Source organism: Pollachius pollachius, assembly GCF_949987615.1.
Source record: "Pollachius pollachius genome assembly, chromosome: 7".
Lineage (NCBI taxonomy): Eukaryota > Metazoa > Chordata > Actinopteri > Gadiformes > Gadidae > Pollachius > Pollachius pollachius.
In genome coordinates this window covers 25,309,050-25,336,094 of record NC_136940.1, presented here as the reverse complement: position 1 = coordinate 25,336,094, position 27,045 = coordinate 25,309,050, and the positions used below count along the sequence as shown (strand labels likewise).

General features: G+C 47.8%; 3 protein-coding genes across 5 annotated transcripts in view; 1 reads left to right on the top strand and 2 right to left on the bottom strand.

The window, feature by feature from the left end:
* ddr2a (discoidin domain receptor tyrosine kinase 2a) overlaps positions 1-8,653 on the bottom strand; it is a 26,832-nt gene extending 18,179 nt beyond the window's left edge. For both annotated transcript variants that reach the window (XM_079739482.1, XM_079739483.1), the window contains exons 1-2: positions 8,512-8,653; positions 788-1,006 (exon numbers count right to left, since the gene is read on the bottom strand). In XM_079739482.1, coding sequence (XP_079595608.1) covers positions 788-872 — 85 coding nt within the window. In that variant the 5' untranslated portion in view covers positions 873-1,006; positions 8,512-8,653. The remainder of the gene's footprint in view (positions 1-787; positions 1,007-8,511) is intronic.
* Positions 8,654-9,976: 1,323 nt separating this feature from the next.
* On the bottom strand, positions 9,977-20,280 carry uap1 (UDP-N-acetylglucosamine pyrophosphorylase 1). 2 transcript variants are annotated; one of them, XM_079740492.1, is made up of 11 exons: positions 20,170-20,280; positions 19,174-19,472; positions 17,797-18,001; positions 16,913-17,088; positions 16,235-16,407; positions 13,854-14,047; positions 13,492-13,632; positions 12,647-12,835; positions 12,447-12,488; positions 10,886-10,952; positions 9,977-10,621 (listed from the first exon to the last, which is right to left on the bottom strand). In XM_079740492.1, the coding sequence occupies exons 2-11, from the start codon at positions 19,454-19,456 to the stop codon at positions 10,529-10,531; spliced, it is 1,563 nt and encodes a 520-aa protein (XP_079596618.1). In that variant the 5' UTR covers positions 19,457-19,472; positions 20,170-20,280; the 3' UTR covers positions 9,977-10,528. The 2 variants fall into 2 exon arrangements, with proteins under 2 accessions (XP_079596618.1, XP_079596619.1); XM_079740493.1 differs by lacking the exon at positions 12,447-12,488.
* Positions 20,281-20,957: 677 nt separating this feature from the next.
* Positions 20,958-26,912, top strand: ubxn6 (UBX domain protein 6). The gene is made up of 11 exons (XM_079740612.1): positions 20,958-21,121; positions 21,543-21,691; positions 21,867-21,925; positions 22,129-22,257; positions 22,356-22,453; positions 22,572-22,647; positions 22,972-23,056; positions 23,664-23,883; positions 24,240-24,370; positions 25,146-25,294; positions 25,465-26,912. Exons 1-11 carry the CDS (start codon positions 21,039-21,041, stop codon positions 25,588-25,590), a joined length of 1,305 nt encoding a protein of 434 aa, XP_079596738.1. The 5' UTR covers positions 20,958-21,038; the 3' UTR covers positions 25,591-26,912.
* Positions 26,913-27,045: the final 133 nt, after the last annotated feature.

Here is a 27,045-nt window from a genome sequence, read left to right as displayed (position 1 = left end):
GCTAGCGCCAGTGTTTCATGGATTCCATCTGTGGGCCGAATGTTTCCGCACTGCCTCCTCGTGAAGCTAATTACCTTCTTTAGCTCCCGCCTCCTCTCATAGGGACCACCCAGAGTGCCGAGCCGCGGTGGATCCACACTGGGAAACACGTCAACATGGCTGAACCAGAGAGGACCAGAAAGAGGACCGCTAGTCCCCAGCAATGGTCAACCAGGTCACTGACACCTGGAAGACATGCATGACCCAAACGACCCAGAGACATGATGACCTTTGACCCGCTTTCAGGAGGCAGAGGTTCTTCATATGAGCCGATGTCTCAGACGTTGTTCTGAAATTTTTTGGTCTTCAACACACTATGGGCTAGATCAAGGGATCCCAAACTTTTTTCTTCCAAGGACCGGCATATTCATAAAACGGTTTGGAGGACCGGTACTCAATTTGAATGCCTTGTTGTTAAGATGCATAATTTTTAAACATAGGATGTGGCTGTTTTGCAGGATGGTTTATCTGTCATATCACAACAATTACATTGTTTAATTAACAATTAAAGCAACAGCAATGAAATGCTTGAGTCCAAGGCTCCCTTCAACAATTCAATAATATAAAAACTACAATTTATTAGAGCAACACAAGAAAAGTGACCTGAGACTTCACTAAACACAAAAGTATTGCAAAGACTCATTTTGACATTTCAATCTAGAAGGGCCTCCTAATCCTCTCGGCCAATCACAGATGACCTGAAGCTCCCCTGGGGAGGAGGAACGATGATAGTGTTTAGAGCACCGACCTGGGTTGACCTGCGAGACGACGTCGGCCGACAGGTAGAGGAGGAGGATGAGGAGAGGGAAGTGGAGGTCCCACCGGCTCTTCATCCCGAACACACGCACTCATACACATATATACACACACACACACATACAGAACACACACACACTCATAAGGAACACACACTGACACACATACAGAACACACAAACACACACACACACGCACACAAGGGCTTCCGCCTGAACGAAAAGAGCAGGGAATAAAGTTGGTTTAGAAAAGTGGGTCAAGTTGAATTATTTAAATACTGAAATTAAACTTTGTTTGAGTTTCCCACGAGTCATAAAAGTTAGATCAACGAAAATGACTTTACTGTCCTGTGGTCATGGTAACCAGAAAATGCATGGAAACACAAGGAGTTTTACAGTATTACAGTACTAATTAATACTTTAAAAACAAACATGACAGATATACTGAACTGAAAGCCGTAATAATGCCTGGACTAATACAACGATGTCTCTATAGCAGAGACACAATTTAATATCTGAGATGTTTTTAGTATTTTTATAATGCATCACACAAAGGGAGAAAGAGAGAGAGAGAGAGAGAGAGAGAGAGAGAGAGAGAGAGAGAGAGAGAGAGAGGGAGAGAGAGAGAGAAAGAGAGGGAGAGAGCGAGAGAGAGAGAGGGGGAGAGAGAGAGAGAGGGAGAGAGAGAGAAAGAGAGGGAGAGAGAGAGAGGGAGAGAGAGAGAGAGAGAGAGAGAGAGAGGAGAGAGACATGATGTCAGATGTACAGACGGTTGGTCTACCATCCCTTCAGGCTGACCATTGACGGAGAAGACGACAGAACACAGCGGCCCGTCGTAAACAAAAGTCAGTCTAGCACAGGGGGGCCCAAATTCTTCCCAGTGGAGGGCCAAAATGTAATCGTGGGGAGGTTCGTGGGCCAAAATTTAAATTTTTCAGTATATTTAGTCAAATATGTGGGAGGCGGCTGAACAGGATAGGAGCTCAACAGCGCCACCCTACCATCAATGTATCACAATGTTGTTCTAGGGTCAGGAATGGAAGTGCACCAATAAATAATATTCAATGAGAGCGAGCGCAGATTCCGAGCGCTGATGGCGGAAAACAATAATATATACAGTGGGTAAGGCGCGGGCCGAATAAAATCGGTAAAATCGCGGGCCCCAAATTGGGCAGACCTGGTCTAGCAGCTAATTACTAAAAACAAGGGACGCTCTAATCACACACGCACGCACGCACACACACACACACACACACACACACACACACACACACACACACACACACACACACACACACACACACACACACACACACACAACTATCCCCACAAAGTAGCATTCATACTGTATAGTTTAATGATAAGAATGCCTATGAAGAAAATGCACAAAAATAAAACGAGATAATAAAAACAACATGACTGCTGTGATGAACTAACACATTAAAAGCTTCTCTGTGTGGATCTAAAGAAGCAGAACTGCTGGATCCTTCATCCTATAAAAGTTCTTCTGGAGACGTGGGATAAACAGAGTAGAACACGAGGAAATGCAATGAAATGGAAACTTGGAAGCCCATTGGAAAGTCTCCCAAGCCTTCCAAGGCGCAAGATCAGAAAGTAGGAAGGAATGGAAATGAAGCAAACAGGTATTTAAGCTCCCATTTTAGGCCTGCTGATAATATACTGTTCACACGCCATATGGGGAGGCTGCTGTCCAAGGCTTCTCATACCACCATGAGAAGAGCACCTCAACACCATGAGAAGAGCATCTCATACCACCATCAGAAGAGCACCTCAACACCATGAGAAGAGCACCTCAACACCATGAGAAGAGCACCTCAACACCATGAGAAGAGCATAACACAATGAGAAGAGCACCTCAACACCATGAGAAGAGCATAACACAATGAGAAGAGCCCCTCAACACCATGAGAAGAGCATAACACAATGAGAAGAGCACCACATAATCCATCCTTAGTCTTATGTCCCCACTCAGAGTTGAACCCGTAGCTCTGGCAGATCACATAGTCCTATAATGTGCCTTAGATATTAGTAATTCGGATCACTGACAAAAAGAAGGAGAAGAAGAAAAATGGAGTTGGGTTCTGGGCTCTGATTGGCTGAGGCTGATGTTTGTCAGTGACTGTGAGAGATTTTAAATCCATGTTACGTGAAGGGGGGGGGGTCTGAGTGTGACAACAGGCCGATTGCTGTGTTGTGTTTGGGATGGAAATACAACAACCACCAATAAAAACCCTGAGGCCCACACAACACAAAACTAAACATGTTGGCGCAGGCATAAAATTCATAGTTTGACGTTAAAGGAACTGTAAAAGTGGGGTTGAGAAGGAGCTGGTTGGCTGGAACATAAAGGCGTCCGGCTTCGTAAAGATTTCCACCAATAAAGCCTTGAACTGAGAAAGAAAATATATTTTTTTATATTATAAAGAAACTACAATTCCCAGATAATTCCGCATCTGCTCTGAAAGTCATTGCCCAGCGCAAGGTGTGAAGGGCAGAGAGTTAGTCACACATTTGTGAGCCCTCATGCAAGAGGAAACAGGTTTGGAACGCTTCAACATCAGACTACATTAGATCGTGATTCACAGAACTCGACTTCCTTGTACATATCATATAAATTACCGACGTATTCAGAGGCCTGTTCAGAGACGTTCTGCAGCGTTGCTTTTTGAATACCTTTCTTCCCCACCTTCAGAGAGATGGCTGAATGAAACGATGACTTCACATTTTGCAACATCAAAATAAACATTTGACTTGTGGGCTGACATCGTCAGCAATAATCACAGTTAAATGTCCCTGAATTCTAAGGATTAAGATTACATTTTCTTGGCCAATGTATTAGGATGACTCATTCTCAAAGTTAACAAGTATATTTTCCCCGAATGTGCAGTGAGCGACCTTAAGGCCCATCTGTATTCCCCATTACCAGAGGAGTGTGAGCTCCAGTTCCATCACATAAGTCAGCAACACTGCGACCAACTCAGGTTCACATTCCCAGAAGCTCCTCATCATCCCTATGAGCAGGTACTAACTACCTTCATTTCAGAGAGCCAGCGGCCGTATCAGGGAAAAGAGATGGTTTTTATCTTTTTTTACTCTGAAGCCACATGTGGAAAAGTGAACGGAAACTTCTAGGGAAAACCAAGACCTAATCTTCGGACCTAAGCCTCAGCTGATGGAAGAGGAAATGAATAAATACGAAAGAATTAGCGAATTCCTTTGAATATTTCTACTTCTACTTCTATTACTTGCAAGAGCTCTTTTGATGATGGCAACATGTTGATTGAGTTTGAGAAAAGAGTAAAGCTGAAATTGGAAAAGAATAACTCTGTGTATAGAACTCTCAGACAATAAGCACTAGTGTCAGTCAGTGAATATATAGCTATATACATATATTAAATTTTATATATTTGCAGTACATCAACCGACAGGAACGTGAGAAGGCAGCACATGGTGGGCTGATCAGTTCCTGCTCTGCTTTCCTGCTGCTCTGCGAGGTGAACTCGGACCCAGAAGAGTCACGAGCCTCGAACCAACGACCCAACAGAGGCTGGGGGTCAGCAGGGGGACGGGGGGGAGAGAGACCTGCACGATGCATGAGAAATGAATCGTTGCTTGGTTGGTAGACAGATTAGGGAGCTGTGTTTGGATACTGTGCATGACTGCAGTGTGTGTGTGTGTGTGTGTGTGTGTGCGTGCGTGCGTGTGTGTGAGTGTGCATGAGGTGTTAACGCAGTCTCTCCATCTGGGGGCCCGACGTGTGGCTGGTGTGGGGTCAGCCGTGGAGACCCAGTGGCCCTCTGACCCGGGGCCACAGCTAGGTTAGGCCCACTCTACAGAAGGGGCCCTTGGCCCCGGTGTTTATCTTACAGGGGTGGCTTTCTTGTTTATTTACACTGGCTGCTTCCAAAATCAGTTTTTGGCAGGGGTGGGGGGGTTATATATATATATATATGTCTCCATGTATGAATTCAAGCCTGCATACGGTCCATTTTCCACATGTGACAACTCCATTATAAATTCCACACCAGACCATCTCGTGGTCACAGAAACCAATCGTATATTGGAAGTCAAATCCCACGGAATCCTTCGTCTGCCATCTCCTGACGCCCAACATAACTTTAAACGTTGACATCCAACTTCGGAATCTGGAGAACTCAGGATCGTATGTATAACTGCTTCCCTTGGGGGACAATAGATGAACAATGCACCCTGGGTAACCATTAGCAGAGCACCAAGTGATGTCCACAGAATCTCATACACGTGCTCTGTCCCGGTCTCGTAAGGGTGGCGGTGTTAACATGAGTGTGTCTGTGCGTCTGTGTGCAGCGTGTGTTGTTTGTCTATCTTTGTGTGTATGTTTGGTCTGGTGCATCCATCTGTTATTTAGTACAATCGGACACATGCGCTTCTCATTTACGTTGATTAATCGCTTTTTGTTTTGGCGGTGATATACCAGTCAAAACAAAAGCAATTATCTGTGTTTCATGGAAATGCATGAAATCAAAAACATCCCGGAGCAGACTACGGCGTTTCCTTTTGCGTGATCCTAGTCACGGTGTGATCCTAGTGCCGGCGTGGTCGTGGTCACGTGACTAACACACACTTGGTGGTCCGATTAAACAGCAACCCTTCCCCTGGGAAAGGTGTTCAAATTCCAGGGATGCTCTGAAGAAGTGTTACATCTACATTTCAGTTATATATGTATTTCAGTTCCATGTGTTTGGAGAGGGAGGGTATTCTGCTAGAGGGATATCCGATGGTGTCACATGTGTGAGATAACTTGGTCTAATTATTTGTCAACAACTTCCCTATTTCCTCTCCGCCTCGGTTGTCGTCTTCTTGTCCTGTTGGTGTTCCTCTCGCTCTGGGACTGTCTGCAGGCGTACAGGTATAATAACATCATGTATGCCTAACTAATGGCGTCCTTAACCTAACCCTACACAGCTCATAGGGAGCAGGAGAACCTTGATGCTACAAGTCCTGATTCTCTCTCAGCCTACATGGGAGTAAGGGCCTACTCCTCCATTGGGTACTCTCCACCTCCGCTCTGCCCTCTGGCCTTGGTGTCCAATCAGGTGGACGCGTCTCTGTGGTGAAGACTCAACCTGCAGCTCTAGTAAGAACCTCAGTGCCTGATGCCCCGCACTGTGCTCCAACCACGGGTAAAAGACACAGCGTTGCAGACTGATTAACAACAAAGGATCTGTACCGTTTTGATCCAAAGCTGCACACAGCTAGAGCCGTATGGATTCACGTGTTCAGCATCGGAAACAGACAGACTGGTGCCAAGAAGCGGCTTCATTAACGTAGCGGTTTGTCTCCAGCGGGCCGCTGGAATCCAGAGCATTCATTCTTCACAAACCAATACCGAGACAGCCCTCTCGTTTCTTTGTCAGGCTGAGGAGCGAATCAACAGTAAAAAGAAGCACTTTGCTACAAATAGTCAGTTTGAACAAATACTCTCAAATATCCCATCACTGCACCTTGTTACTATTAGTCTATTAGTTACTAATGGAAAAGCTTTAATGTAATTACCTTTTGTATCAAAGAAAGATACAACTGAGTTATTTTCTATTATGTGGAAAAGAAAAAACACGGATGATGCCATGCCACATGTGCAGACAGCGTGTGTGTGTGTGTGCGTGTGTGTGTGTGTGTGTGTGTGTTTCTCTCTGTTAGAACTTAAAGCTCACGGCTCCTCCGTGTTTGCGGACCTCACAGAGGCTTTAGATTTCCTCAAACATTCATCGCTGGAATCGTGCGGCCGCTGAAGGTTCCCTTCAACGCGCGTCACAAACAGAACGGACTTCATGTCTCAACGCAGACGAGTAAGACGCCTCGGAACGCGAGAGAAACTGGAAGAATGCATACTTCTACCGGGCCGCCGCAACCCGAGCCGGTTCTGTTGGGGGGGGGGGGGGGGGGGAGGGGGAACAGCGGGGGCGAGGGGGCCGTTTGGGTTTTGAGTTCTACGCGCGCGTGGGATGAAAAATCAACAGCGCGGTATTTTTGGGACGTGTTCTCCAAAACACGGCTATTTATACCAAATTACAGCGTGTCCCTCCGCCACACGGCGGGTCCGGTTTCTCTGCCATGGGGCATTGATTTGACCCAATCAGACGCTGAGAGGCCCCCGTTAAGCCCGGTAAGACGCGGGCGACGCCGGACCGGAGCCTGTTCTGAACGCGGGCGTGAAATTACTGTCTGTGGTGGCGGTCACCGTGCCAACGTCACTGGGTCGGGGTCACATGGCTAAGGGGAAGGACATGTCTGAAAGACATGGTGATGTTACAGCAGGCTCTCCCTCAGTCTGTCTGTCTGTCTGTCTGTCTGTCTGTCTGTCTGTCTGTCTGTCTGTCTGTCTGTCTGTCTGTCTTTCTTTGTCCCTGTCTCTCTCTCACTCTCTCTCTCCCTCTGTCTGTCTTTGTCTCCCTGTCCGTCTCTCTGTCTGACTGTTGTTCTGTCTGTCTCACTCTCTGTATGCATGTCTGTCTGTCTGTCTGTCTGTCTGTCTGTCTCTCTGTCCCTACACCACATACTATTTAGGTTGCCAGGTTTCGGACACACAATTGATTGGCTCATCAAGGTGAACTCACACGCACACAGAACCCCAATGCGGTTATCTTGTCCAGTCTCATTACTAGTGGGGCCGGGGTTCTCAAATCCAAACTAAATCACATATTGTCCCCTTCTCAACAGGATAGTAGTATGTGAATGCACATGTTCGCACGATGTACACACACACAGACACACACACACACGCGCACGCACGCACGCACGCGCGCGCACACACACACACACACACACAGTGGTGTGTGTGTGTGTGGCTGTTGTGCACCTCCTGTAGCAGATGTGCGTGCCCATTCCTCACCATTACATATGGAGTACAGTTTTCCGGTATCTATGGACGATGGGGTGAACTCCTAATCAAAGTACCCTGAACCTCAGAGGTAGAAAGGGCTCTCTGTGTAGCTGTCGGCCCCACTGGGAGCAGTGTCACCTACATTCCACCTACGTAGCTCCGTTAAAACACGGCAGCACACACATAACACCCACACGACACACGGAATTATAGATTTAAACCTATAATAATCCACATAGTCTAGGCAAAATAAAAGGAGTAACCAAAGTTGCATCTAGACAACAAAAAAGTTGGCTTTAGGCTCATTGTGCACAATGGGGTTGAATTCTGCAACAAATGTTACGGTAAGTCACTCCAGAGGGGAAATTTAGTCTCAAAGTTAGAATTAGCCTGGGCTACATATGCCTATAGATTCGATTATTTGTGCACGGTCAATTGTGTTTTTATGAATTTAGATCGAATTGTGTCTAATTCTATAAATAGTAGGCTAAAGTGTAGCCCTACATTGTTTCAGCGATTAATTATGCATCTTATCGTAACAAATGCATGCAGACTTAATAAAAAAAGAAATCTCCTATATTTGAAGTCAACATCAGATTCCCTAAATTACTTTATAAACCATGCTACACTGGTGCGTGTGAAGGGCAAAACTATAGATCCAATGACATCTAACCAAATGTTATAAAACTACGATTACAAGTGAAACCCCCGAATGAAGATGGAAAAACCAATGGAAAGATTGAAATACGTTTCAACAAAACGATTGTCCACACATACATTCTCCTCGGAGCAGAAGAAGAGACACAAGTCAAGAAATGATCGCCATTTAACTTACTTCTTTGATATATTTTTCAGACCATTTGTAGGAAGATGGCTATAAAGTAATCCAGTGCCGGTGCCTTTTGTCGGAACACTAAAAAGAACGAATCTGAAAGTCAAGCCTTCTTCTTCGTCTCTGTCCGTCAGGCGGTCCAGACAGTCTCATTGGACTGATGTACAGACGGCAAATAGGAGGAGAGACAGAGGGATGGGGGGGGGGGGGGGGGGTGCGCGACCATGGGTGAGACAGACAGACAGACAGACAGACAGACAGTTTGAGAGTTAAAGAGAGAGAGAGAGGAAAATGTAGGAGAAACCTTCACATTCTGTGGATTCCTGGCAGGATGCCAGCGTCCCGGAGTTCCACATGTCGCACATCAGGTTTCAATTAGAGAGAATCCAGCGGCCAATCATAGCGCCCCCTTCTCCTCCTCAAAAGAGCCTTTCTCTGACAGCTCAGGGCTCAGGCAGCCATAATCCAAGGTAATACCCTCCCTCATTTGTTGAGGAGAAAAAATATTTTTTTGCTTTTATTGTGATTTATGGACTAAAATAGTGAGGCGCTGTGGGGATTCCCTACAAGTTCCAAATTCAAAACGGAAAGATGCCTGTGCTTTCTTTAAAATAAAATAACCTTTGTCTCCCTTCAGTGCCCTCCGCCACTTCTCAAGGCCGTTATGCCTTCCAGACCACGAGGCCGCCCACCTGTCACTCAAGAGCACGAAGAAGTCAGAATATATGATGATGACATCATACACCAAAGCGCATCAAGCCTTTGAGCCAATGAAAGAGGACGACACACGGGATAGGATCCTTTGAGCCAATGACAGAGGACGACAAACAGGGTAGGATCCTTTGAGCCAATGACAGAGGAGGACACGCAGGGCAAAACTAGGTTTCCTCTATGCGGAATCACGTATTTATTTGAACCACGTTTAAAGCTCCGGGATTTGTTGTTTTTCTTCAAAGTGGAAAAGTATGGGGAACTCTGACGAGAAGATCACCGCCTTTCAGCCCTGTTTGGAAGAGCTTCATGGTACCACTTTACCGTCTGCCTACACGCGAAGACACACCAAACAGTGCGTCATATTGCTTCAGCACCACACCACGTAGCCTTGTCGCTGGCTATGATGACCATCGCGACTCTACCATTCGCTCTTCTTGCGCAATAACCTGGAGTTTGAACGTTTGCGCCAGGGGCGGGTTTGGAGCCAGAAAGCGTTATTTCCTGAAGGGCTGCAGTCCGCTCTGGCTCATCTCTACATCCTGCATGTGTGGAAACTCTGATTCAAACCCCCAGGAAGACTAATGCAAAAAACATTTTAGTTTCAGACGCACACAAGCCCATGAATGTTTTTTGGTTCCCCCTCTAACAAACCCACTTCAAAACGACGGATCATTAAGCTCAATTCTGCTTTACGCAGGAATGTGCGAAGCATAAAACGAAGCATATGTACACAGTAAACAACCCCACACACAAATGACTCGGTACCTCCTCCAAATAGGACATTTATTAAATAGAAAATCTCGATTCCTCTGGATCTTTAACAAGATCATATTTCATGTGATTACAAGAAGAAAAGAAGGAGAGACCCTAAATACACCCCAATCTTCACCATGTATCTTCATTACATGTTCCCCTTGCCTTCAAGACTAGACCCACATTGTAAACGGAATGTATATACCATGTATATACACATATATCTATATATATAGAGAGATTCTATATTTAAAAGAGTAGATGACCCTTGATCAATGTGTATAAAAATGACGTCATTAATTAGTTTAAATAAATAGCTGTCGTTCACTTCATTCAGACAGAATAACGAGGTGGTGTCATGCGTTCTACTAGAAACAAACAAACCATCCTCCTGCATTTCGTTCCATCACAGCATTCATTGGCAGCATTACTTCAGATGACATCACACGAGTCTCCTTGGAGAGGAGCTGGTGAGGGCGGGGGGTCACAGAAGGCCTCCCTCCTCGTCTCTCTCTCCCTCCATGTGTCCTCATCCTCTCACGCCCCCGCGCCTCTACACCCCGTTCTTCACCAGCTCATGGACGCCTGTCTCGTCGATCACCAGGGAGGGTCTGAACTCCTTGCCCTTCACCAGCTCGGACAGACCCTGGGGAGGACACACAATCACGGGGAGCTGGGGTTGGGTCTCTCTGCTTTCAGTCCTTCTACCACGACTACCATGGTGAGAGCTGTCCCTGCTCCCGGTAGGATTATAGATATCGAAAGTGAAAACAGACTTTTTCCTTTACTGTTTGATGATAGGTTTACAATGTTCTAATAAATAGATAAGAAGAACGAATAACAAAAGAACGAGATTAAATTAGGATGAAAATATCAGGACTAAACAGTTGTTGTGGTTCTTCTGTCCTACCTCTCCACTGTAAGACACCAGGGGGGAGATCTCACACTTGATTGGCAGGTCGGTTCCATCCTTCAGGCTGGAGGGGACAGGGAGGGAGGGAACACAAAATATAAATAACAGACGAAAGAAAAGACCGAGAGCGGATGAATGTTTGTCTCTGACGGAACGAAGAAGAGAAGGAAGAGACTGATCAATTCTGTCACAGCCGCTCCCCTGTTGGAGCGTAGAAGATTAGAGGGCCGAGCATCACGTCAGAGAGGACCAGTAATTAGAGAGAGGGAGAAGAGGAAGACCCCCTCTAGGGGAAAGTCTGCTGGATTAGAGGTGATCGGTACCTTTATACCTCAGCCAGGGGGAGGGGAGAAGGTTTCATCACCACAGAGAAAACAACTGTTCCCTCTAAACCATTTTACCAGATGTGCAAATGGTTTGGAAGACGCCCCACTGTTGACATGTCAGATTTACCAGCTGATAAACCAGCCGTCAATAGTGAGGGGGGAGGGGTCATTCACATGAGCACCTCTGATGTGGAAAACGGAGGTTTGTGGTCGGTTGAAAGATGTTTAATTACCTCAAACTCGCTCTCAATAAAAGCCGAGATCATCAATAGGAGTTAACGGAAATAGCCTAAATATATCCATCAGATTGGAACAACCTTCCTTCCTCCCTTAGGCCCATCCTTTCCTTTCATATCTTCAAATCATCTTTAATGACACATTTCCAAACATCCTGCTCTTGTTTCTTATCTGTCTTAGCGTATCTCTCTAGGACTCATTCTATTCATACTTGCTTTCCTTTTGTTGTTGTGTACATGGGTGTGTGCATGGGTGTGTGAGTCCTTGTGCTTATATGTTTTGTATTATGTTTAGTGTTTACTTTTTATTATGTTTGTATTGTTTGTATCTCATGGGGCTATCCTTGAAATAAAGAATAATAAAAAAAAATATGCACCTAGCAAATGGCCCGATGCAAATGAAGTGGTGTCTTTACCCCATCATGAGTGCCCATGTGAACAACAGTTTCAAAGGGGGGGGGGAAACAACCCTTACAAGCAGCAGGTCATCGATAACATGTATGACCTCCATGGAAATTATGAGACCACAATTAGCCAGAAGGACCATCTGGAACTCAGCCAGGTCGTATGCATTCACGCCACCAGACACAATGTTCATCCTGTTACCCAGCATGCAACACATACTGCAGATGCAGATTAGTAAACAACTCGTAAATTAGTATAGGGCTGTGAAGGAAGTGATCAGTCGCCAGCTCAGAATCATCCGACACCATCTGGCCTAGACCCTTGGATAAGATCAGGAGCGGATCATGGTCCAATCGTACGCCACCGCCCCCCCCCCGGGCGTCTCCCCGTGATCACCAAGCAGACCCAGAGAGGAGGAAACCACTGAACACCGGGTTCAGCTCAGCCCGGCGCAGGACAGGAGAGAGAGAGAGAGAAGAGGGTCGAAGCCACAGCAGAATGTTGACACGTGGGTCAGCGAGAGGAAGACCCACCAGAAGAAGAGACCCTCCCGCCCCTGTCCCTCCCTCCCTCAGACAGAAGGATAGTTACTTTGGGCCGACGTGACGTGAGACAGCCCCTGCGGCTCCATCTCTGGAAACATCACATGAGGACAGTGAGATGTGAACGACTGAATGAATCCTAACTACTGATGGAATGAGGTGGTGGAGGACGACTGAGCTGGTGTTAGAGGGTGAGTTGTGTGTGTGTGTGTGTGTGTGTGTGTGTGTGTGTGTGTGCGCGCGGCTCACCTGGGAATGGCGGGGACGCGCGTGCCGTTCTCGTCGATGAAGTGCCCCCCCGCGTTGAGCACCCAGCGGTGATGCAGGGACATGAGGGCGTGTCTGGCCGTGGAGGGCGTGTCCTTACCGTCCTGGCTGTCGGCGTTCTTCAGCGGCGAGAACTCGTCCTCCCTCAGCACCTCGAACACCACGAACTTCCTGTCCGAACACAAATGCAGGCGGGACAAATGAGTCTGGAGTGTCGGGACGACAGCTGGCCTGATGTCGTTTGGAGGTTGAAGGCGCAAACGAGGTTAATAAACGGTTTATCTGTGCTTCTCGTAAAAGCCTGCCGTGTGCTGGTACTGTGATTATGGAAGGGTGTGATTATGATCGGATAGAAGGGCCCATAAAGCGCCACAGATACTGAAGGAATGAGGAAACAACACAGAGGAAAACTATGCTGAGGTGGGTCTGCCCCCTGGAAGATTCAGCTTAAAGCTTCATCAGTCAGCCTGACTCTAATCCCCAACGAGACAAAGATCCGCTCTTCAACGAGAAGAGACTTGGCCCTGTCACTAAATGTGGCGCTCTATTATAAGCAGGAGGGCAGAGTCGAGGTCATGGATCTGAGAGAGAGAGGGACAGGTGGAGAGAGACAGAGACAGAGACAAAGAGAGACAGGGAGTGAGACAGGCAGAGAGAAAGAGAGAGAGAGAGAGAGATTGAGAGAGAGGAAGAGAGAGAGAGACAGGGAGAGAGAGAAACAGGGAGAGAGAGCGAGAGACAGACAGGAAGAGAGAGAGAGACAGGGAGAGAGAGAGAGAGAGACAGAGAATCGAGAACACGCCGTCTGCTGAACTCCGCCCACTCACTTGGAGAACTGGAAGATGTCGAAGACGAACTTCTCCATCTTGATGCCGTTGGGTTTGTCGGGCGTGGTCAGGCGGCCCTCGGGGTCCACGGACGGGATCTTCTTCTGGGCCACGTGGTGCTGCAACTGGGGCTCGTACTTCCTGTCAGCGCGCACACACACACACAAACACACACACACTTATAAGCAACCTGTGTAGCACAAAGAGGAGGACTTTCATGAATGTGTATGCATGAATGTATGTATGTTGTATGTATGTGTGTATATGTGTGTATATGTGTGTGTGTGTGTGCGTGCGTGCGTGCGGGCGTGCGGGCGTGCGTGCGTGCACACGCTGAAGGGGAGACCCGAGCGCAGACGTACCGCACCACGTCCTTGAGGAAGCCAATGCTGAAGAAGTGGTTGCACACGTTGCCGGCGTTGAAGGTGAGGCGTCCGTCGGAGCCGCGGCGCTGCGCCGTGGGCAGGGTGATCTCGCTGTACTCCACCACCTGGTAGACGCCGTCCACCTTACACACCACCCCCACCGCCTCCGTCGGGTTCGTCTTCTCCACCACCTGCAGGCCCGGCAGAGAGCCCCCAGGTCAGGAGGGCGTTCAGGGGATCCCTCACGCCATGAAGGGATCGGGGGGATCCCTCAGGTCATATACAGTACAGGGGATCCCTCACGTCATGAAGGGATCCAGGGGATCCCTCAGGTCATATACAGTACAGGGGGTCCCTCACGTCATGAAGGGATCCCTCACGTCAGGTTACAGTATAGTGGATCCCTCATGTCACGAGGGGAGGGATCCCCTCGTGATACAATACAGTATATGACCTGAGGGATCCAGGGGATCCCTCAGGTCATATACAGTACATGGGATCCCTCAGGTCATGAGGGGATCCCTCCCCTCGTGATACATTACAGGGGATCCCTCAGGTCATGATAGGATCCAGGGGATCCCTCAGGTCATATACAGTACAGGGATCCTTCCCATCATGATCCAGGGGATCCGTCCTGCTGTGATCACCCACCCTGACGTGTCACCCTGACTCAAACACCAGTGAAACAGGAGCCACCCTAATCCGCCACGTCACCATGGGGGAGAGAACACGGCCCCCCGCAGCCCGCTGATGGGGTGGGGGGGCGCAGGGTGGATGGGGGGATCTGGTGACGTCGGCCATAGATGGAGCCGTCCCATAGTCGGTTAGAACCTAAAGCAGCGGTTGAAGAGAACCCTGGAACACGTCTGTTTGGACACACGGGGAAACAGACGATAGGGTGAGAGTGGGTCTATGTGAATCCCCCCCCCCCACAACCCACTCCCCTCTGTGGGTCCCTAATGACAGAGCGGGGCATGATGAGGGGGTTTGTGGAGGTTGGGCGGGGGGGAAAGAAGCCGCATGGATGCTGCGAGGCGTAGCCGCGGTTTATATACCCTGGGAGGGGTGGGGCCGCAGCCCTCATGGCCCCGCCCCCGAGCTCCGCCCCCGGAGACTCTGGCTCTGGCTGACTGTGTTCCGTTGATTGTATTGTTTTTTGTTTCGGTTTTGTGTTTCAATAACCTTGAATACCAAATACTTCTTATGTTCCTCACTTTCACAATTCTTGGCAAGCCACTGCCTGAGTTTTGGGAAAGAGCTGGAGTGTGTTTCTTCCCACACTACCCCCCTCCCCCCCCCTCCCAGAAACGAGGACGGCCTTTTCCATGATAGCGTGACTGCTGGCCGTCACGAGAGAAACTACTCTGATTCTCTGGTGGCAAACAAGGATGTTTTTGGAGAGAAATATAAATCGGATGACCGGTCATGTGGAAAACCAGCTGATTGACGACCGACAGGGGCACCAGAAGTGCACACAATCTAATCTGCACACGTCGTAAAACGATCGGGTCGATTTTGCGATTACAGCACGAAGATTATGAAGCAGATTCCTGGACGAGTTGGGAGTCGGCAGTATGAGATCAAGGTGGTAATCATTCCTCCCTTTAAAGATTGTTATTCTTTGAGGCAAGGAAGGATAACAACAATGTTTATACACACTTTGTTGCAAAGACACGTTAAAACAAACACACATTCAAACAGTCTGTGTCCAAAAGAGCCGACATTTTGTATGTCTACATTGAAGTCAAGGAAACGTTTTTGATGAAAAAACAACAATGAAAGGTCTCGCCTGTTAGGAAGAGGGTGTGTGTGGGTGTGTGCCCATGCGTGTGCGTGTGCATGTGTGTGGAGGGGAGATTGCGCAATTTCCCTCCAAGCGACAATGAATTCTAAGTATCGCTGGAGTTTGGCCATTTAAATAAAGGCAATACAGATGTGTGGAGAAAAATAAAAACCTGAACTCAGCTTCCCCTAGTGGTGGATTATGAAACATGCAGCCGCCCGGAGATGTTTTGACGTGTGGTGGAACCAAAAGGGCCACACCCCGTGCTGAACCGAACTGACCCCACCCAACCTGCAGAGCCTACAAGATGTCACCCTTCAGGATCTACGAGGAAACAAAACCAGGACCGACTAGACAGCCTACCGGAACGGAATATGCAAAACCTCTACCCTCCCCCGATGCAAACACTTCATTAACAATAAAAGACAGTCCATAAGATCCTGACCATCGAAACCTAGACAGAACGTTCAAGTTTGAATGGCTCAAGAGAAACGTCTGATTTGATTGGCTCGCGAGAAACAGACGATTTGATTGGCTCACGAGAAACGGCCGATTTGCATTGGCTCACGAGCAACGGCCGATTCGATTGGCTGACCTTGGCGCCGCAGTCTGCTCCCTTCAGCACGCAGAAGCCAATGAAGGCGGGGTCGGCCACTTTGACCAGGATGTTGTCCACGCAGTAGACATGGATCAGCTCCACCCCCCTTCTCTCCATGTCCTCCACGATGCCCTGCTTACCCAAGGCGCGGTACAGACCCCCGTTCCCATCTGAGGACAGACACGATGATGGTGGTGATGATGACGATGATGATGATGATGATGATGATGATTGTTATGGTTGTCATCATCATTAGGGCTAAAAAAGGCAGGTTAGATGGCGACACACTATCTAATCTGCCGGTCAAAGTCAAGTAATTACACACTGGCAGAAATAAAAAAACCGCGAAAGAAGGAAAAGAACTGTAAAAGACACTTCAATGAGACATGCTTGTTTAAAGTTAGCATTTTTGGATGAATTGGGCCTTTGGGCCAAGCAGTATAATTTTCTTAATTAATTGTATTATATATAGAGTTTCTATTTAGTCAGCCTCTACAGCTTTAGAAAGTTTCATAAAAGGCAGGCGAGCGGTTTAGGCTGTGTAAGTCAAACGAGGCAGAATAATAATAATAATAATAATAATAAAACGCTTCCAATAGGCTTCCTTCGCACTCAGTGCTTGGCTTCCTAACCCCTGAAAGTTAATCATCAGGGAGCGGGGGGGGAGCCACTCACCTGGGGCCATGGAGACCTTGCCCTTGCTCTCCAGGATGATCTTGCCGCTATAGTCCATGGCGGGCAGCATGCCCTGGGTGAAGAAGATGACCTGGCCGGGCTCCAGCCCGAAGAAGGCGTGCTTCGAGAAGTACTCCCTGGTGGCGTCCATGGTCCGGCCGCTGGTCATGATGTACCTGGGGGAGGGGGATAACCATCGCACTATTATTATTGGTGTATTGAAATTCAAACAATATAATGATAAGCAGCTAGCAGATTCATGCCCGCGTCAAGACTGGTGCATGCGAAGCTTTATCCTGGGACTGGGATGAAAAGAAAAAGGGTTTTGTCGCGTTGTATTTGACTTCAAGGAAAATGGGAAAGTTTAGCGCTCTGATTAGATACACCAACATCAAAGCTCATATGTATCTAATCAGTTGGATATTGAGTAAAAAAAGGAGGAAATGACATATTTCCTCATTCAATTGGTCTCAGGTGAATTGAATAGTTGCCGTGGGGATTGCATGAGGTCACTAGCACTGTGGATTTGTTTTGGTTGGGGACACTCAACAGACACAGCTGCCGTCGCTAAGGAAACACGATGAAGACCTTTCAGGACTTTTTATATAGGTTCGGTTTTGGAGGTTTCTGTTCTGAACCCGTTGATCATTGGACAGAGAAGCGTCGTTGAAAAGGAATCAAGCGACACTAATGTATATATATTTGCATTCTAAATACATGTACATAACATCCACACATCCGATGCCTGGGAACAGACTGTATTGCACTAAGTGGTGCAGGTCTGATTGCGTACTGCCCCAGCATAGTTGTGTGGATAACCTTTGACCCTTGACGTCACCCCAGTACGGGGTCCTCTTATCCGAGCCCCCCACCCCCCTGCTCACCAGGGGATGCAGCTCTTGGTGTCGTGCGTCTTCCCGGCCAGCTGCTGCAGCCGCAGGATGCGCTCCGCCTGGATCTGGAACAGCGTCTTGTGGGAGGGCAGGCCCACATCGTACATCCCCTTGGGGTACTGCACCCCCAGCCGGGTGCCCTGGCCACCTGCCAACAGGAGCACCGCCACCCGGCTCTGGGAGACGCACCGCAGACCTGACGCACGGGGAAGGAAACTTTAAACATTAGTAATTATTTTTTCTTTTTCTGTCATGGGTCGGCTTGGCTCAGAGCAGCAGGTTGGCTGGTAACTGGAAGGTTGCCGGTTCGATCCCCGGCTCCTCCCAGAGTGTCGAGGTGTCCCTGAGCGAGGCGCCTCACCCTGACTGCTCCCGACGAGCCGGCTGTCGCCCTGCGGGGTCGACTCCGCCGTCGGTGTGTGAATGTGTGCATTAAGCGTTTTAAGTCACTTTGGATAAAAGCGTCTGCTAAATGCCCTAAACGTCAATGTTTTAAACATTAAAACAACAAAAGGTACAGCCAATAGGAAGTAGAAATGTTTTCATGGCCTGCAAGGTAAAATAAAAGTCTGTAAGTGAAACGATATAAACTAATCTTTTATGATGGGCATAGGGCAAAATAATTGCCCTTGCAATAACATCATAACTTGATAAAGCAAATCATATTAAACAGATAAAAAATATTTTCCTGACCCTTCCCGTATGACTCCTGTGAGGCGAGTATATGCCATACAAGGCATATATTATGTCATAATGAATGCCTTAACGCTGACTAAGTCAAATGGAACAACTCTTTTATAGACTTGGTATTATTGGTATTGAACTCTTTTGGATTTGTCCGATGTGAAACATTATCCTTGCAATCACCAGAGACGTGAGAGGTAGAGATATGGGCGCAAACTGGGTTGGTCGGCCAGACTTTGAGTCCACACACGCGTCACACACACACAGACAGACGACGACGCACTCACACACAAACACTACACGCACAAAATGGAAAAAAAGATGAGTGTGCATGACTGCGACAGGGGGATTTAGTAATACGTCTTTTTACATCATGGCAGAACTGGAACCAGATGCTAGGAACCCCCCACCCACTTTTACTTGTCTTTATACTTGCCAAAGAGAGTTGTGAAACTTTTGAGAACACTGGAATAAGGAACGGAATAAGAACACTCAGTATGGGATAGAGAATATTGTGCTGGTTCTAAACCAGTCCTACACTGGTAATTGTAACTAGATGTAGGAGCAATCCCCTTAAGTATGTTGACAATTTGGTTTTCATCCAGGAACAGGGGAAATAGTCATTAGACTGATTTATTTTTGTTTCCTTCGGTATACCAGTCCAGATGATAAGAGGTCCCCTACCTTCCTTCTCCCAGTCGTTCACGCTGTCCCGGTCTCGTGTGACGCTGCCCAGAGCATCTTTGGGAACCGGTTCCATTCGCCCATCCATCTTCTCCTGCTTGCTGCTGTTGGACATCTCCATGGCGTTCTTGAAGAAGCCATTGATCTCCCCGAACGATATAGCCTCCAGGTCCGCCGTCATGACGGCCTGTTCCTGGGGGGTCAGCTCCTTCCAGAACTGAAGGAGGTGGGACTGGTCGGCCGCGGCCAGGGTCTCGGAGAGTCGACTGAAGTGTGGATCCATGTTCAGACCTCTCTCGCTGCACGGAACAGAGAGCAAACAAACTCGTTTCATGAATACGTCGCTATTAAGGTGTATCGACCTGAGCGCCGATGATTAATGCACTTCCTTTCCTTTTTTTAGAAGAAAATGTAGAGACTTTCTTGAAGTGGAAAAATAAATGGAATTCTTGGGAACGTGTTTATCGTGTTATGACTGATCTATGAATGGCCATAAGGGATTTCGAAGGTGATCCGAAACAAGACATGGGTGGTGCATCTGAACGAGAACAATGCGAAGTCTTTAAATAATAAAGGCTATAGGCTATAGGCTATAAAGGCGAATACATGAGTAAGACAACGCTGACACCAACCGTGTGTAACTTTATCTGTAACTTAACCAGTAGAGAAGGTCAATATCAAGCAACACTTGACATCACTGGGATATTCCAAGCATTACTCATCAATGAATCGGTGATGGTAGAATAAAATTGGAACACTGTATGCCTTTCTTGATTATTCTACGTGATCGTAATCGCATCTTTATGAGGTTCCTCTTCCTTCCTATATATTGCACATTATAATATGAGAGCAGTCCATCTTGCTGGGATGTGTGGCTAAAGTTGTACACGAGTGGTGAGCAGCCGGCATTGTAGCTTTCTGGTTAAAACACAACATAAAAAAACACTCGATATGAGCTTCACTAGGAGTCAATGAAGGAAACTGAATGAATCTTACCCTTATTCTGCGATTCCCTGGGATTTAAGAAAATAAATGAGTGTAACTGTGTTGGGCTTCCAGTACTGGAGTCGATGGCCCCGCCCCCTTACGGCGCCTCCCGGTTTCGTCGTCACGTTCGACGTGGCACTAAGCACCGGATGAGGAGGATACAGGTACTGCGTCTGCCATTAAACACCGTCCCCGTGTGGAGGATACAGGTACTGCGTCCTCCACTAAGCATTGCCCCCTGTGGAGGATACAGATACTGCGTCCTCGACTAAGCACTGCCCCCTGGTGGAGGATACAGGTACTGCGTCCGTCCCTTAACACCGCCCCCTGTGGAGGACACGGGTACTGCGTCTTGTTCGCTGTTCAGCCGTTGGATAGCAGCAGGCGACCGAGGACTTTCGAGACAAACATACCAAACTTCAAATTTCTAAAAATTGAACTCATACTAATTCCACACTGTGTTTAATAAATAAATAATAAATACATATTTAAAATAAATCATATAAACGCAATGGTCCCAATATTTTCCTCGATAGTATCCTTATGTATTCGTGTATATTTACAACATTAAACGGGGGCATTGTGACAGTCGGCCACATGGGGGCAGTATGAAAGTCGGCCACACGGGGGCAGTATAACATTCGGCCACAAAGGGGCAGTGTGACATTCGGCCACACTGGGGCAGTATAACATTCGGCCACAGAGGGGCAGTGTGACAGTCGGCCACACGGTGGCGATATAATGGAAATACCGTCATTATTCACAGGAAGTACGTTTCCTCTTCTTTCTCCGGAGACTCCCACCCCAGTATTTATGTTTTGGGCTGTCATTAGCACCTAGCATTCTGTCAATAATATCGCCGTACGGTCGGTTTAGAAATGAAGAAGTTCTTTGAAGACATTAAAAAAGACATCAAATTCAAATCGGCTGGAACCGGGAAGAAACTAACTGACGACACCAGGTGCAAAATACACTTTTTATCGCCCTGATCATGAGTACAGTGAAGCCTCTAGCGGGTAGTAAACAGACTCGAGTCTAACTAGACTAGTGAATACACGAGTGACGATTTTATATTAGTTATGGGCGGAACTGTGTTGCACAGTACATGTTATACATGGACTAGTCTAGGGACTAACGAGATCTCCTCTAATCTCTGACGGCCTAATCCTTAAAAGACGTCTTGGATTGTGGAAATAAAGCGATCCTACTGTGAATAACAAGTCAGACTCACCTATATCTAGCAGCTATGAACGTAAAGCTCCATCAGTGTACGTTTACGTTTGACTCGGTGTGGTTGTGTTGACGTCATGAACAACACGGCCTGGTCCGTGGCTAAGTCATGACCCTCCGTTCTTCTGTCTGTTCCCCCCGTCACGGAGCAGCAGACCTCAGGTGTCGCAGAGCCATGCCGCTAGACCCCGCCAGGCGCCCACGGAGGGGGCGGCGAGAGCCGGGGCGGCCGCGCTGGCCCGGATAGACCAGCAGCCGCGACCCAAGGTCCACACGTCGCAGGACGCCATCAGGAAGCAGGGTACGGTGGGGTCCATGGTGGTGGTCATAGGGGCTGTGATGGGGCCACTCGCAGGGCCATTCTGTTGCCTGTTCAGTGTTGTTTTTTTTAATGGATGTCTTTGCCGTGTAAAGATGCAATGGCGACGTGAAAACCCGAGTCTTCTTGGTAACCGTTCTGCGTATTTCCCCTTCAGTGAAAAAGGAACTGGAGGCTGAAGCTGCTGCAGTGGCAGAAAAGGAAAAGCCCGTAGAGGTCAGTGTGTGAGGAACAGATCCACTGTAGTACTGGTGTGGGCTGGTAGAGTCAGCAATAAAGATAAAGACATCATGCTCTCCTTGTTTGGTAATTAAAAGGTACACTCCATAGGGTTAGTTATCTTTATATTAAGTTCATTTTTGTACTGCAAAAACAAGTATAAAAGCTGAGTTGACTTTGGTAAATCTTCATGTGTTCAGGACGTCAGCGTGCCAGCGAAGGAACTAGCCTGTCTTTCTGTGACTGGAGTATTCTTCACCTGTCCGCTCACTGGAGCCACTCTGACGAAGAGCGAGCGAGAAGTGCACATCAAAGAGGCGATTTTCATGGTGTGTATGGCGTCCTTTTCAATGGACCTGATACGATGAGACCTCACCTGATGTTGTCTACGAGTGATCATGTTTGACCTGTGATGTTTGTTTCACAGCGGTTTGAAGAGGACGCGGTCGCGGCGTCGGTGATGATGATTCACACCTTCAACAAGGACCGAGAGAAAGTTAAAGCTGCTGTCGACATCATCAGCAAGTAAGACGCCGTCGTAGTTCACCAAGTCTCCCACTGGGCCCGATATGGAACACCGAATGCAATCTGTAAGGAAGGCTGGGCCGAGTTCATTATCCTAATACGGTCTTTCCTTTCCTAGGTACATCGAGAATATATGCAAGAATCCAGCAGAAGAAAAATATAGGAAAATCAAAGTCAGCAACAAGGTGTTCCAGGTGTGTTTATTTAAAATGTATTTTAGTTCTCTTCGCTAACAGGCTATGATTGGTAAAGGGTTGGATCTAGTGGCTGTGTTCCACACTCTTGGGGAATTCCTCTACTCTCTGCTTTAAGGGCTCCAGAGGAATTCACTGTTTCTCGTTGTCGACTTTAAATAAGAGAAGTTGAAATGTTGTCTTTCACTACATTGCATCGTCTCCCCTATTAACGTGTGTGTGTGTGTGTGTGTGTGTGTGTGTGTGTGTGTGTGTGTGTGTGTGTGTGTGTGTGTGTGTGTGTGTGTGTGTGTGTGTGTGTGTGTGTGTGTGTGTGCGCTGCAGGAGAAGGTCCACTGCCTAGAGGGCAGCAGGGAGTTCCTTCAGGCCGTGGGCTTCGTCAGCGTCATGTTCCCCGTGGACGGCCAAGGTAAGGACTCCTCCATGAGGATCACACACACGCCTCCCCTCCATAGAGGACTCACATTTATCCAAGGCAACCTTTCTCTATTGGGATCTCTTGTAATATAATACATGTTACTTATGAGCAGGTAGGGGTTAGGATTCATGCTCGACAACAGGAGGATTGTGGTTATAGCGCAGAACCTTTTGGACTTAAACAAGGTAACGAAAAGACTGTAGGGGGTAAAGTGCATACAATTAAGGTCCTTACTGCAGCGACCAGGGTTCTGATTCCTGCTCGTGGTCCTTTGCTGAATGTCTTCCCCTCTCTCTCCCGTACCTTCCTGTTATACTCACTGTACAATAAAAAAAGAACCTCAAAAATAAATCTTATAAATAAAAAAGTTTTGGATAATTTCAGAGAAACTTAGTCTAATCAAACTCCCCTCTGCTGTCCCTGTTGTTCTGTTTCCCTGTGACCCTGTTACCTGTGAGCCTGTTACCTGTTACCCTGTGACCTGTGACCTATGACCCTGTTACCTGTGACCTGTGACCCTGTTACCCGTGTCTGCCCCTCTGTCTGATTCACCCCCCTGTCTGACGTCCGCCCCCGTCTGACGTCCGCCCGCCCCCAGAGGAGGACGAGGAGTTCCTGGTGCTCCCGGAGCAGGGCGCCGAGGCCCTGGAGGGGGTGAAGGAGAGCCGGGAGCGGCTGCAGCGCGGAGAGCCGGTGCGCGCCCTGCTGGACCGCCAGCCCCAGGCCTTCAGAGCCTGCGGCCACGCCACACGCTTCGAGCTGCCGCCCGACTTCTACAACCTCACGGCCGACGAGCTGAGGAGGGAGCAGCAGCAGAGGTAGGCGGGCCTCACCCGAGCCCGTCGATTGGTTGGGTAACCTAACCCGAGCCCGTCGATTGGTTGGGTAATAACGTGGCAACGCTTAAGGACCAATCAGAGTTTGATGTCTGGATTTATTTTTCTTTGTGGTTCTCGGTGCCACTGTCTTTAGTTTCTAATAAGGGGACATATTATACCACCAGGTGTGACACTCACTGGTGGCATAATATGTCCCCTTTAATATTTTCTGTTGGGCACTTTGTGACGCTTGTTCCAAAAGGTGCTTTATTATAGTAGGTGTAGATGACCGACAGGCCTGCATCTGAGTGTTGCTGTTTAACTCTGTTAAACGAAACGTCTGCCCGGTTTGTCAGGAGTGATCTGCTGGAGAAGAACTCCATGATGCGGACCAAGGCCATGAGGGAGAAGGATGAGCAGCGGGAGAGGCGGAAGTACAACTACACCCTGCTGAGAGTCCGGCTCCCTGACGGGACCCTGCTGCAAGGTCCGCCCCCCGACCACCCCTGATTAGAGATGGATTTCATGATTATTTTCCTTGATTCAGTTCGCGTCGGTCAGTTCCCCCAAGAAGAATCGTTCAGAATCGTTTGCTCGTTCGTTCGGTAGCGAATCATGGAATCCACGGTTCTCAGTCGGTCTCAGCTGGTCCCTCGTTTGTTCAACAACAATCAACAAACATTGCAATCAAGTTCCTTTCAGTTGGGGAGCGCTTCATGTTCGGTACCGGGATGTTGTTGCCCAGGCCAGTCCCTCTTCACCACTCTGCTGACTTAACACAGTGATCAGCGAGTGGGAGTCAAGTCTGGGAGAACGAACGAGAGGGAACTGAAACGTGGAATCAGGTCGGTTCGTCCTTGTTAAGAGTCGTTCCTTCGAACTGATTCGGTCGCAAACGACCCATCACTACCTCTGATGCCTTCAGTGTCCTCAGGAACGGAGTGCTCGCTCCACTACTGGAGGAACGCTTTGGCTGTTCAGAGCCTCATCCTGAAGTGGATATCGTATATCACAGCAGCACATCATGGATGCGTCACCTCAGTGTTTCTGCATTTCTGAATAGCTTAATGCGTGTAATGTAACTTACTGTCAAGCACGTGCTAATAAGACTCCAATTACAGAGCTGTGGTAGCAGGTTAAACCACAATAACAGTTTAAGTCTAATGATGATAATGAATGTAACAAGCTATGCCAGTGGTAACCCTGCCATCGATGTTTTGGTTTGTACACTGGGATAGATGTGCCGTTGTCTGTGCCTCCAGGAACCTTCTACGCGTGGGACAAGGTGCCCGCCTTGTTCCAGTTTGTCCGCGAGTCTCTGGTGGACGGCTGGCAGCCGTTTGAGCTCATCGCCCCCGGTAGCCAGAAGCTCAAAGAGGCGGACGACGTGGCCCTGGCAGAATGTAACCTGGTGAGTACGGAAGCACTGAAGGAAAGCACGCTAGCAAATCGCCTCAATGCGTCCCTCACACTCTTCCCAACGATGGATTTCTAAAGTTGACCCAGAACCTTCTTTTCGGTCCTTGGTAGAGATCCAGAGAAAGAACCACACGTTAGTAAACTATCTGCATCGTCTCCCAGGTCCCTGCCGCCGTGGTCACCTTCAGCTGGGACGCGGCCGTGCAGGCGGACATCGCCGCCGCCGGAGGGAAGACCGCCACGCTGCTCAAACCGAGTCTGCAGGAGGGCATCCGGACGCTCAGCTGAGCCCCCCCCCCCTCTCTCCAGACACTCTGCGGACGTTATATTAGAACAGGCGAGAGGGCAACGACAACCTAAACCCTTATGAGTCTCACCGCCTCTCCTCCTTGTTCGTAAATGAGTGTCCCCAAAAGAGCTTCAACGCTTACTAATGGCAATCTGATCAAGGACACAGTGGAGTTATGGGGGAGACGTTGAGACATGACGCATCGCGTAGAGCTACTCTCGCTGCACATCGAAGCTAATGTGCTACAGTGGGAGGAATCCTATTTGTTCAGTCCCTCTTGTTTTAGACCTGATCAGCAGCCAAAAGCGGTTGCAGTATTGGCCATGGTGCTTCTTCCATTGGTCCAGCAGTTAATCCAAGTCACACATTTTGGCTCCACAATGTTTTACTTGAAAGTATCCTATGTTAAGGGAAAGGTTAGCGACGGCACACCAGAAGAGTCTTGAGATGAGGGTGGGATATCTAATGCAACGTATGGTTAACTATTTGATTTAACGTGCTAACAAGATAGGCTCACGGTCTTGCCGTTTGTATTGGCCCTAGTGACTTGTGTCAAATTGAAAAATCCAAGTAAAGCTATCTAACTTGCACTGCTAGCTAACACATAGAAAAATATTGATTTCAATATTATATGCCCCAGTGGGTGTGCTGTAACTTTTGTCTAAAGCAGGTATAAACCAAGTAATCATTAAGCTCATTTGAAGTACTGTTTTTGTGAAGGATTTAGTACTATTGCACAGAGCAACCAGGATCTACCTTTTAAAAATATATTGTAGAAGCCAAGGTCACTTATTATGGTGACCGCTTATTTAGGCTTCCTGCTACTGCTCTATGGAACCATTTACCCGTTGAACACTATTAGTCATGTGGATTACATGTTGTGTCTGTTAAACTGTCGGCATGTGATTGTTGTCAGCGGCTGTGCAGACTGGTCTTGTGTTTGCAACTAATTCAAGCAAAGTGTTCAGATCGGATGACTTGATTGTGTATGGACAAGCTTTATGTACGTCTCGGCAATGGGAAACAATTTCAGAAATCGACCCGGATGCATTGAATCAGTTATTCCTTTCCACCAAACTACCATTAGTTCATACAACTTGGGACTCATTTCATGCAGATTTGGCTGTAATTCCTGCACACAACTATAAATGAGCTCCCGATGCTTCAACATAAATCTTCCACCTTCTTGTTTAGCCTGTAGGCTTCGTGAGGAGGAAGAAGTCAACGATTTAATGGGCTTGTCTGTTCAGGGTTAGCAGAAATACAGAGCTGTTCATTACTTTATAACCTGCCTGTAAAGATTAAATATTTTACTGCAATATTCCTGAAGGCTATGATTCTGATTGTGCTTTCTTTGACAACACACCCACAAGCCTATATTTTAGTCATGTTCCGAAGGATAACCTCACATCTAGAGAGGCCTCTATAGCGACACCAGGGGAACATCGGGCGAG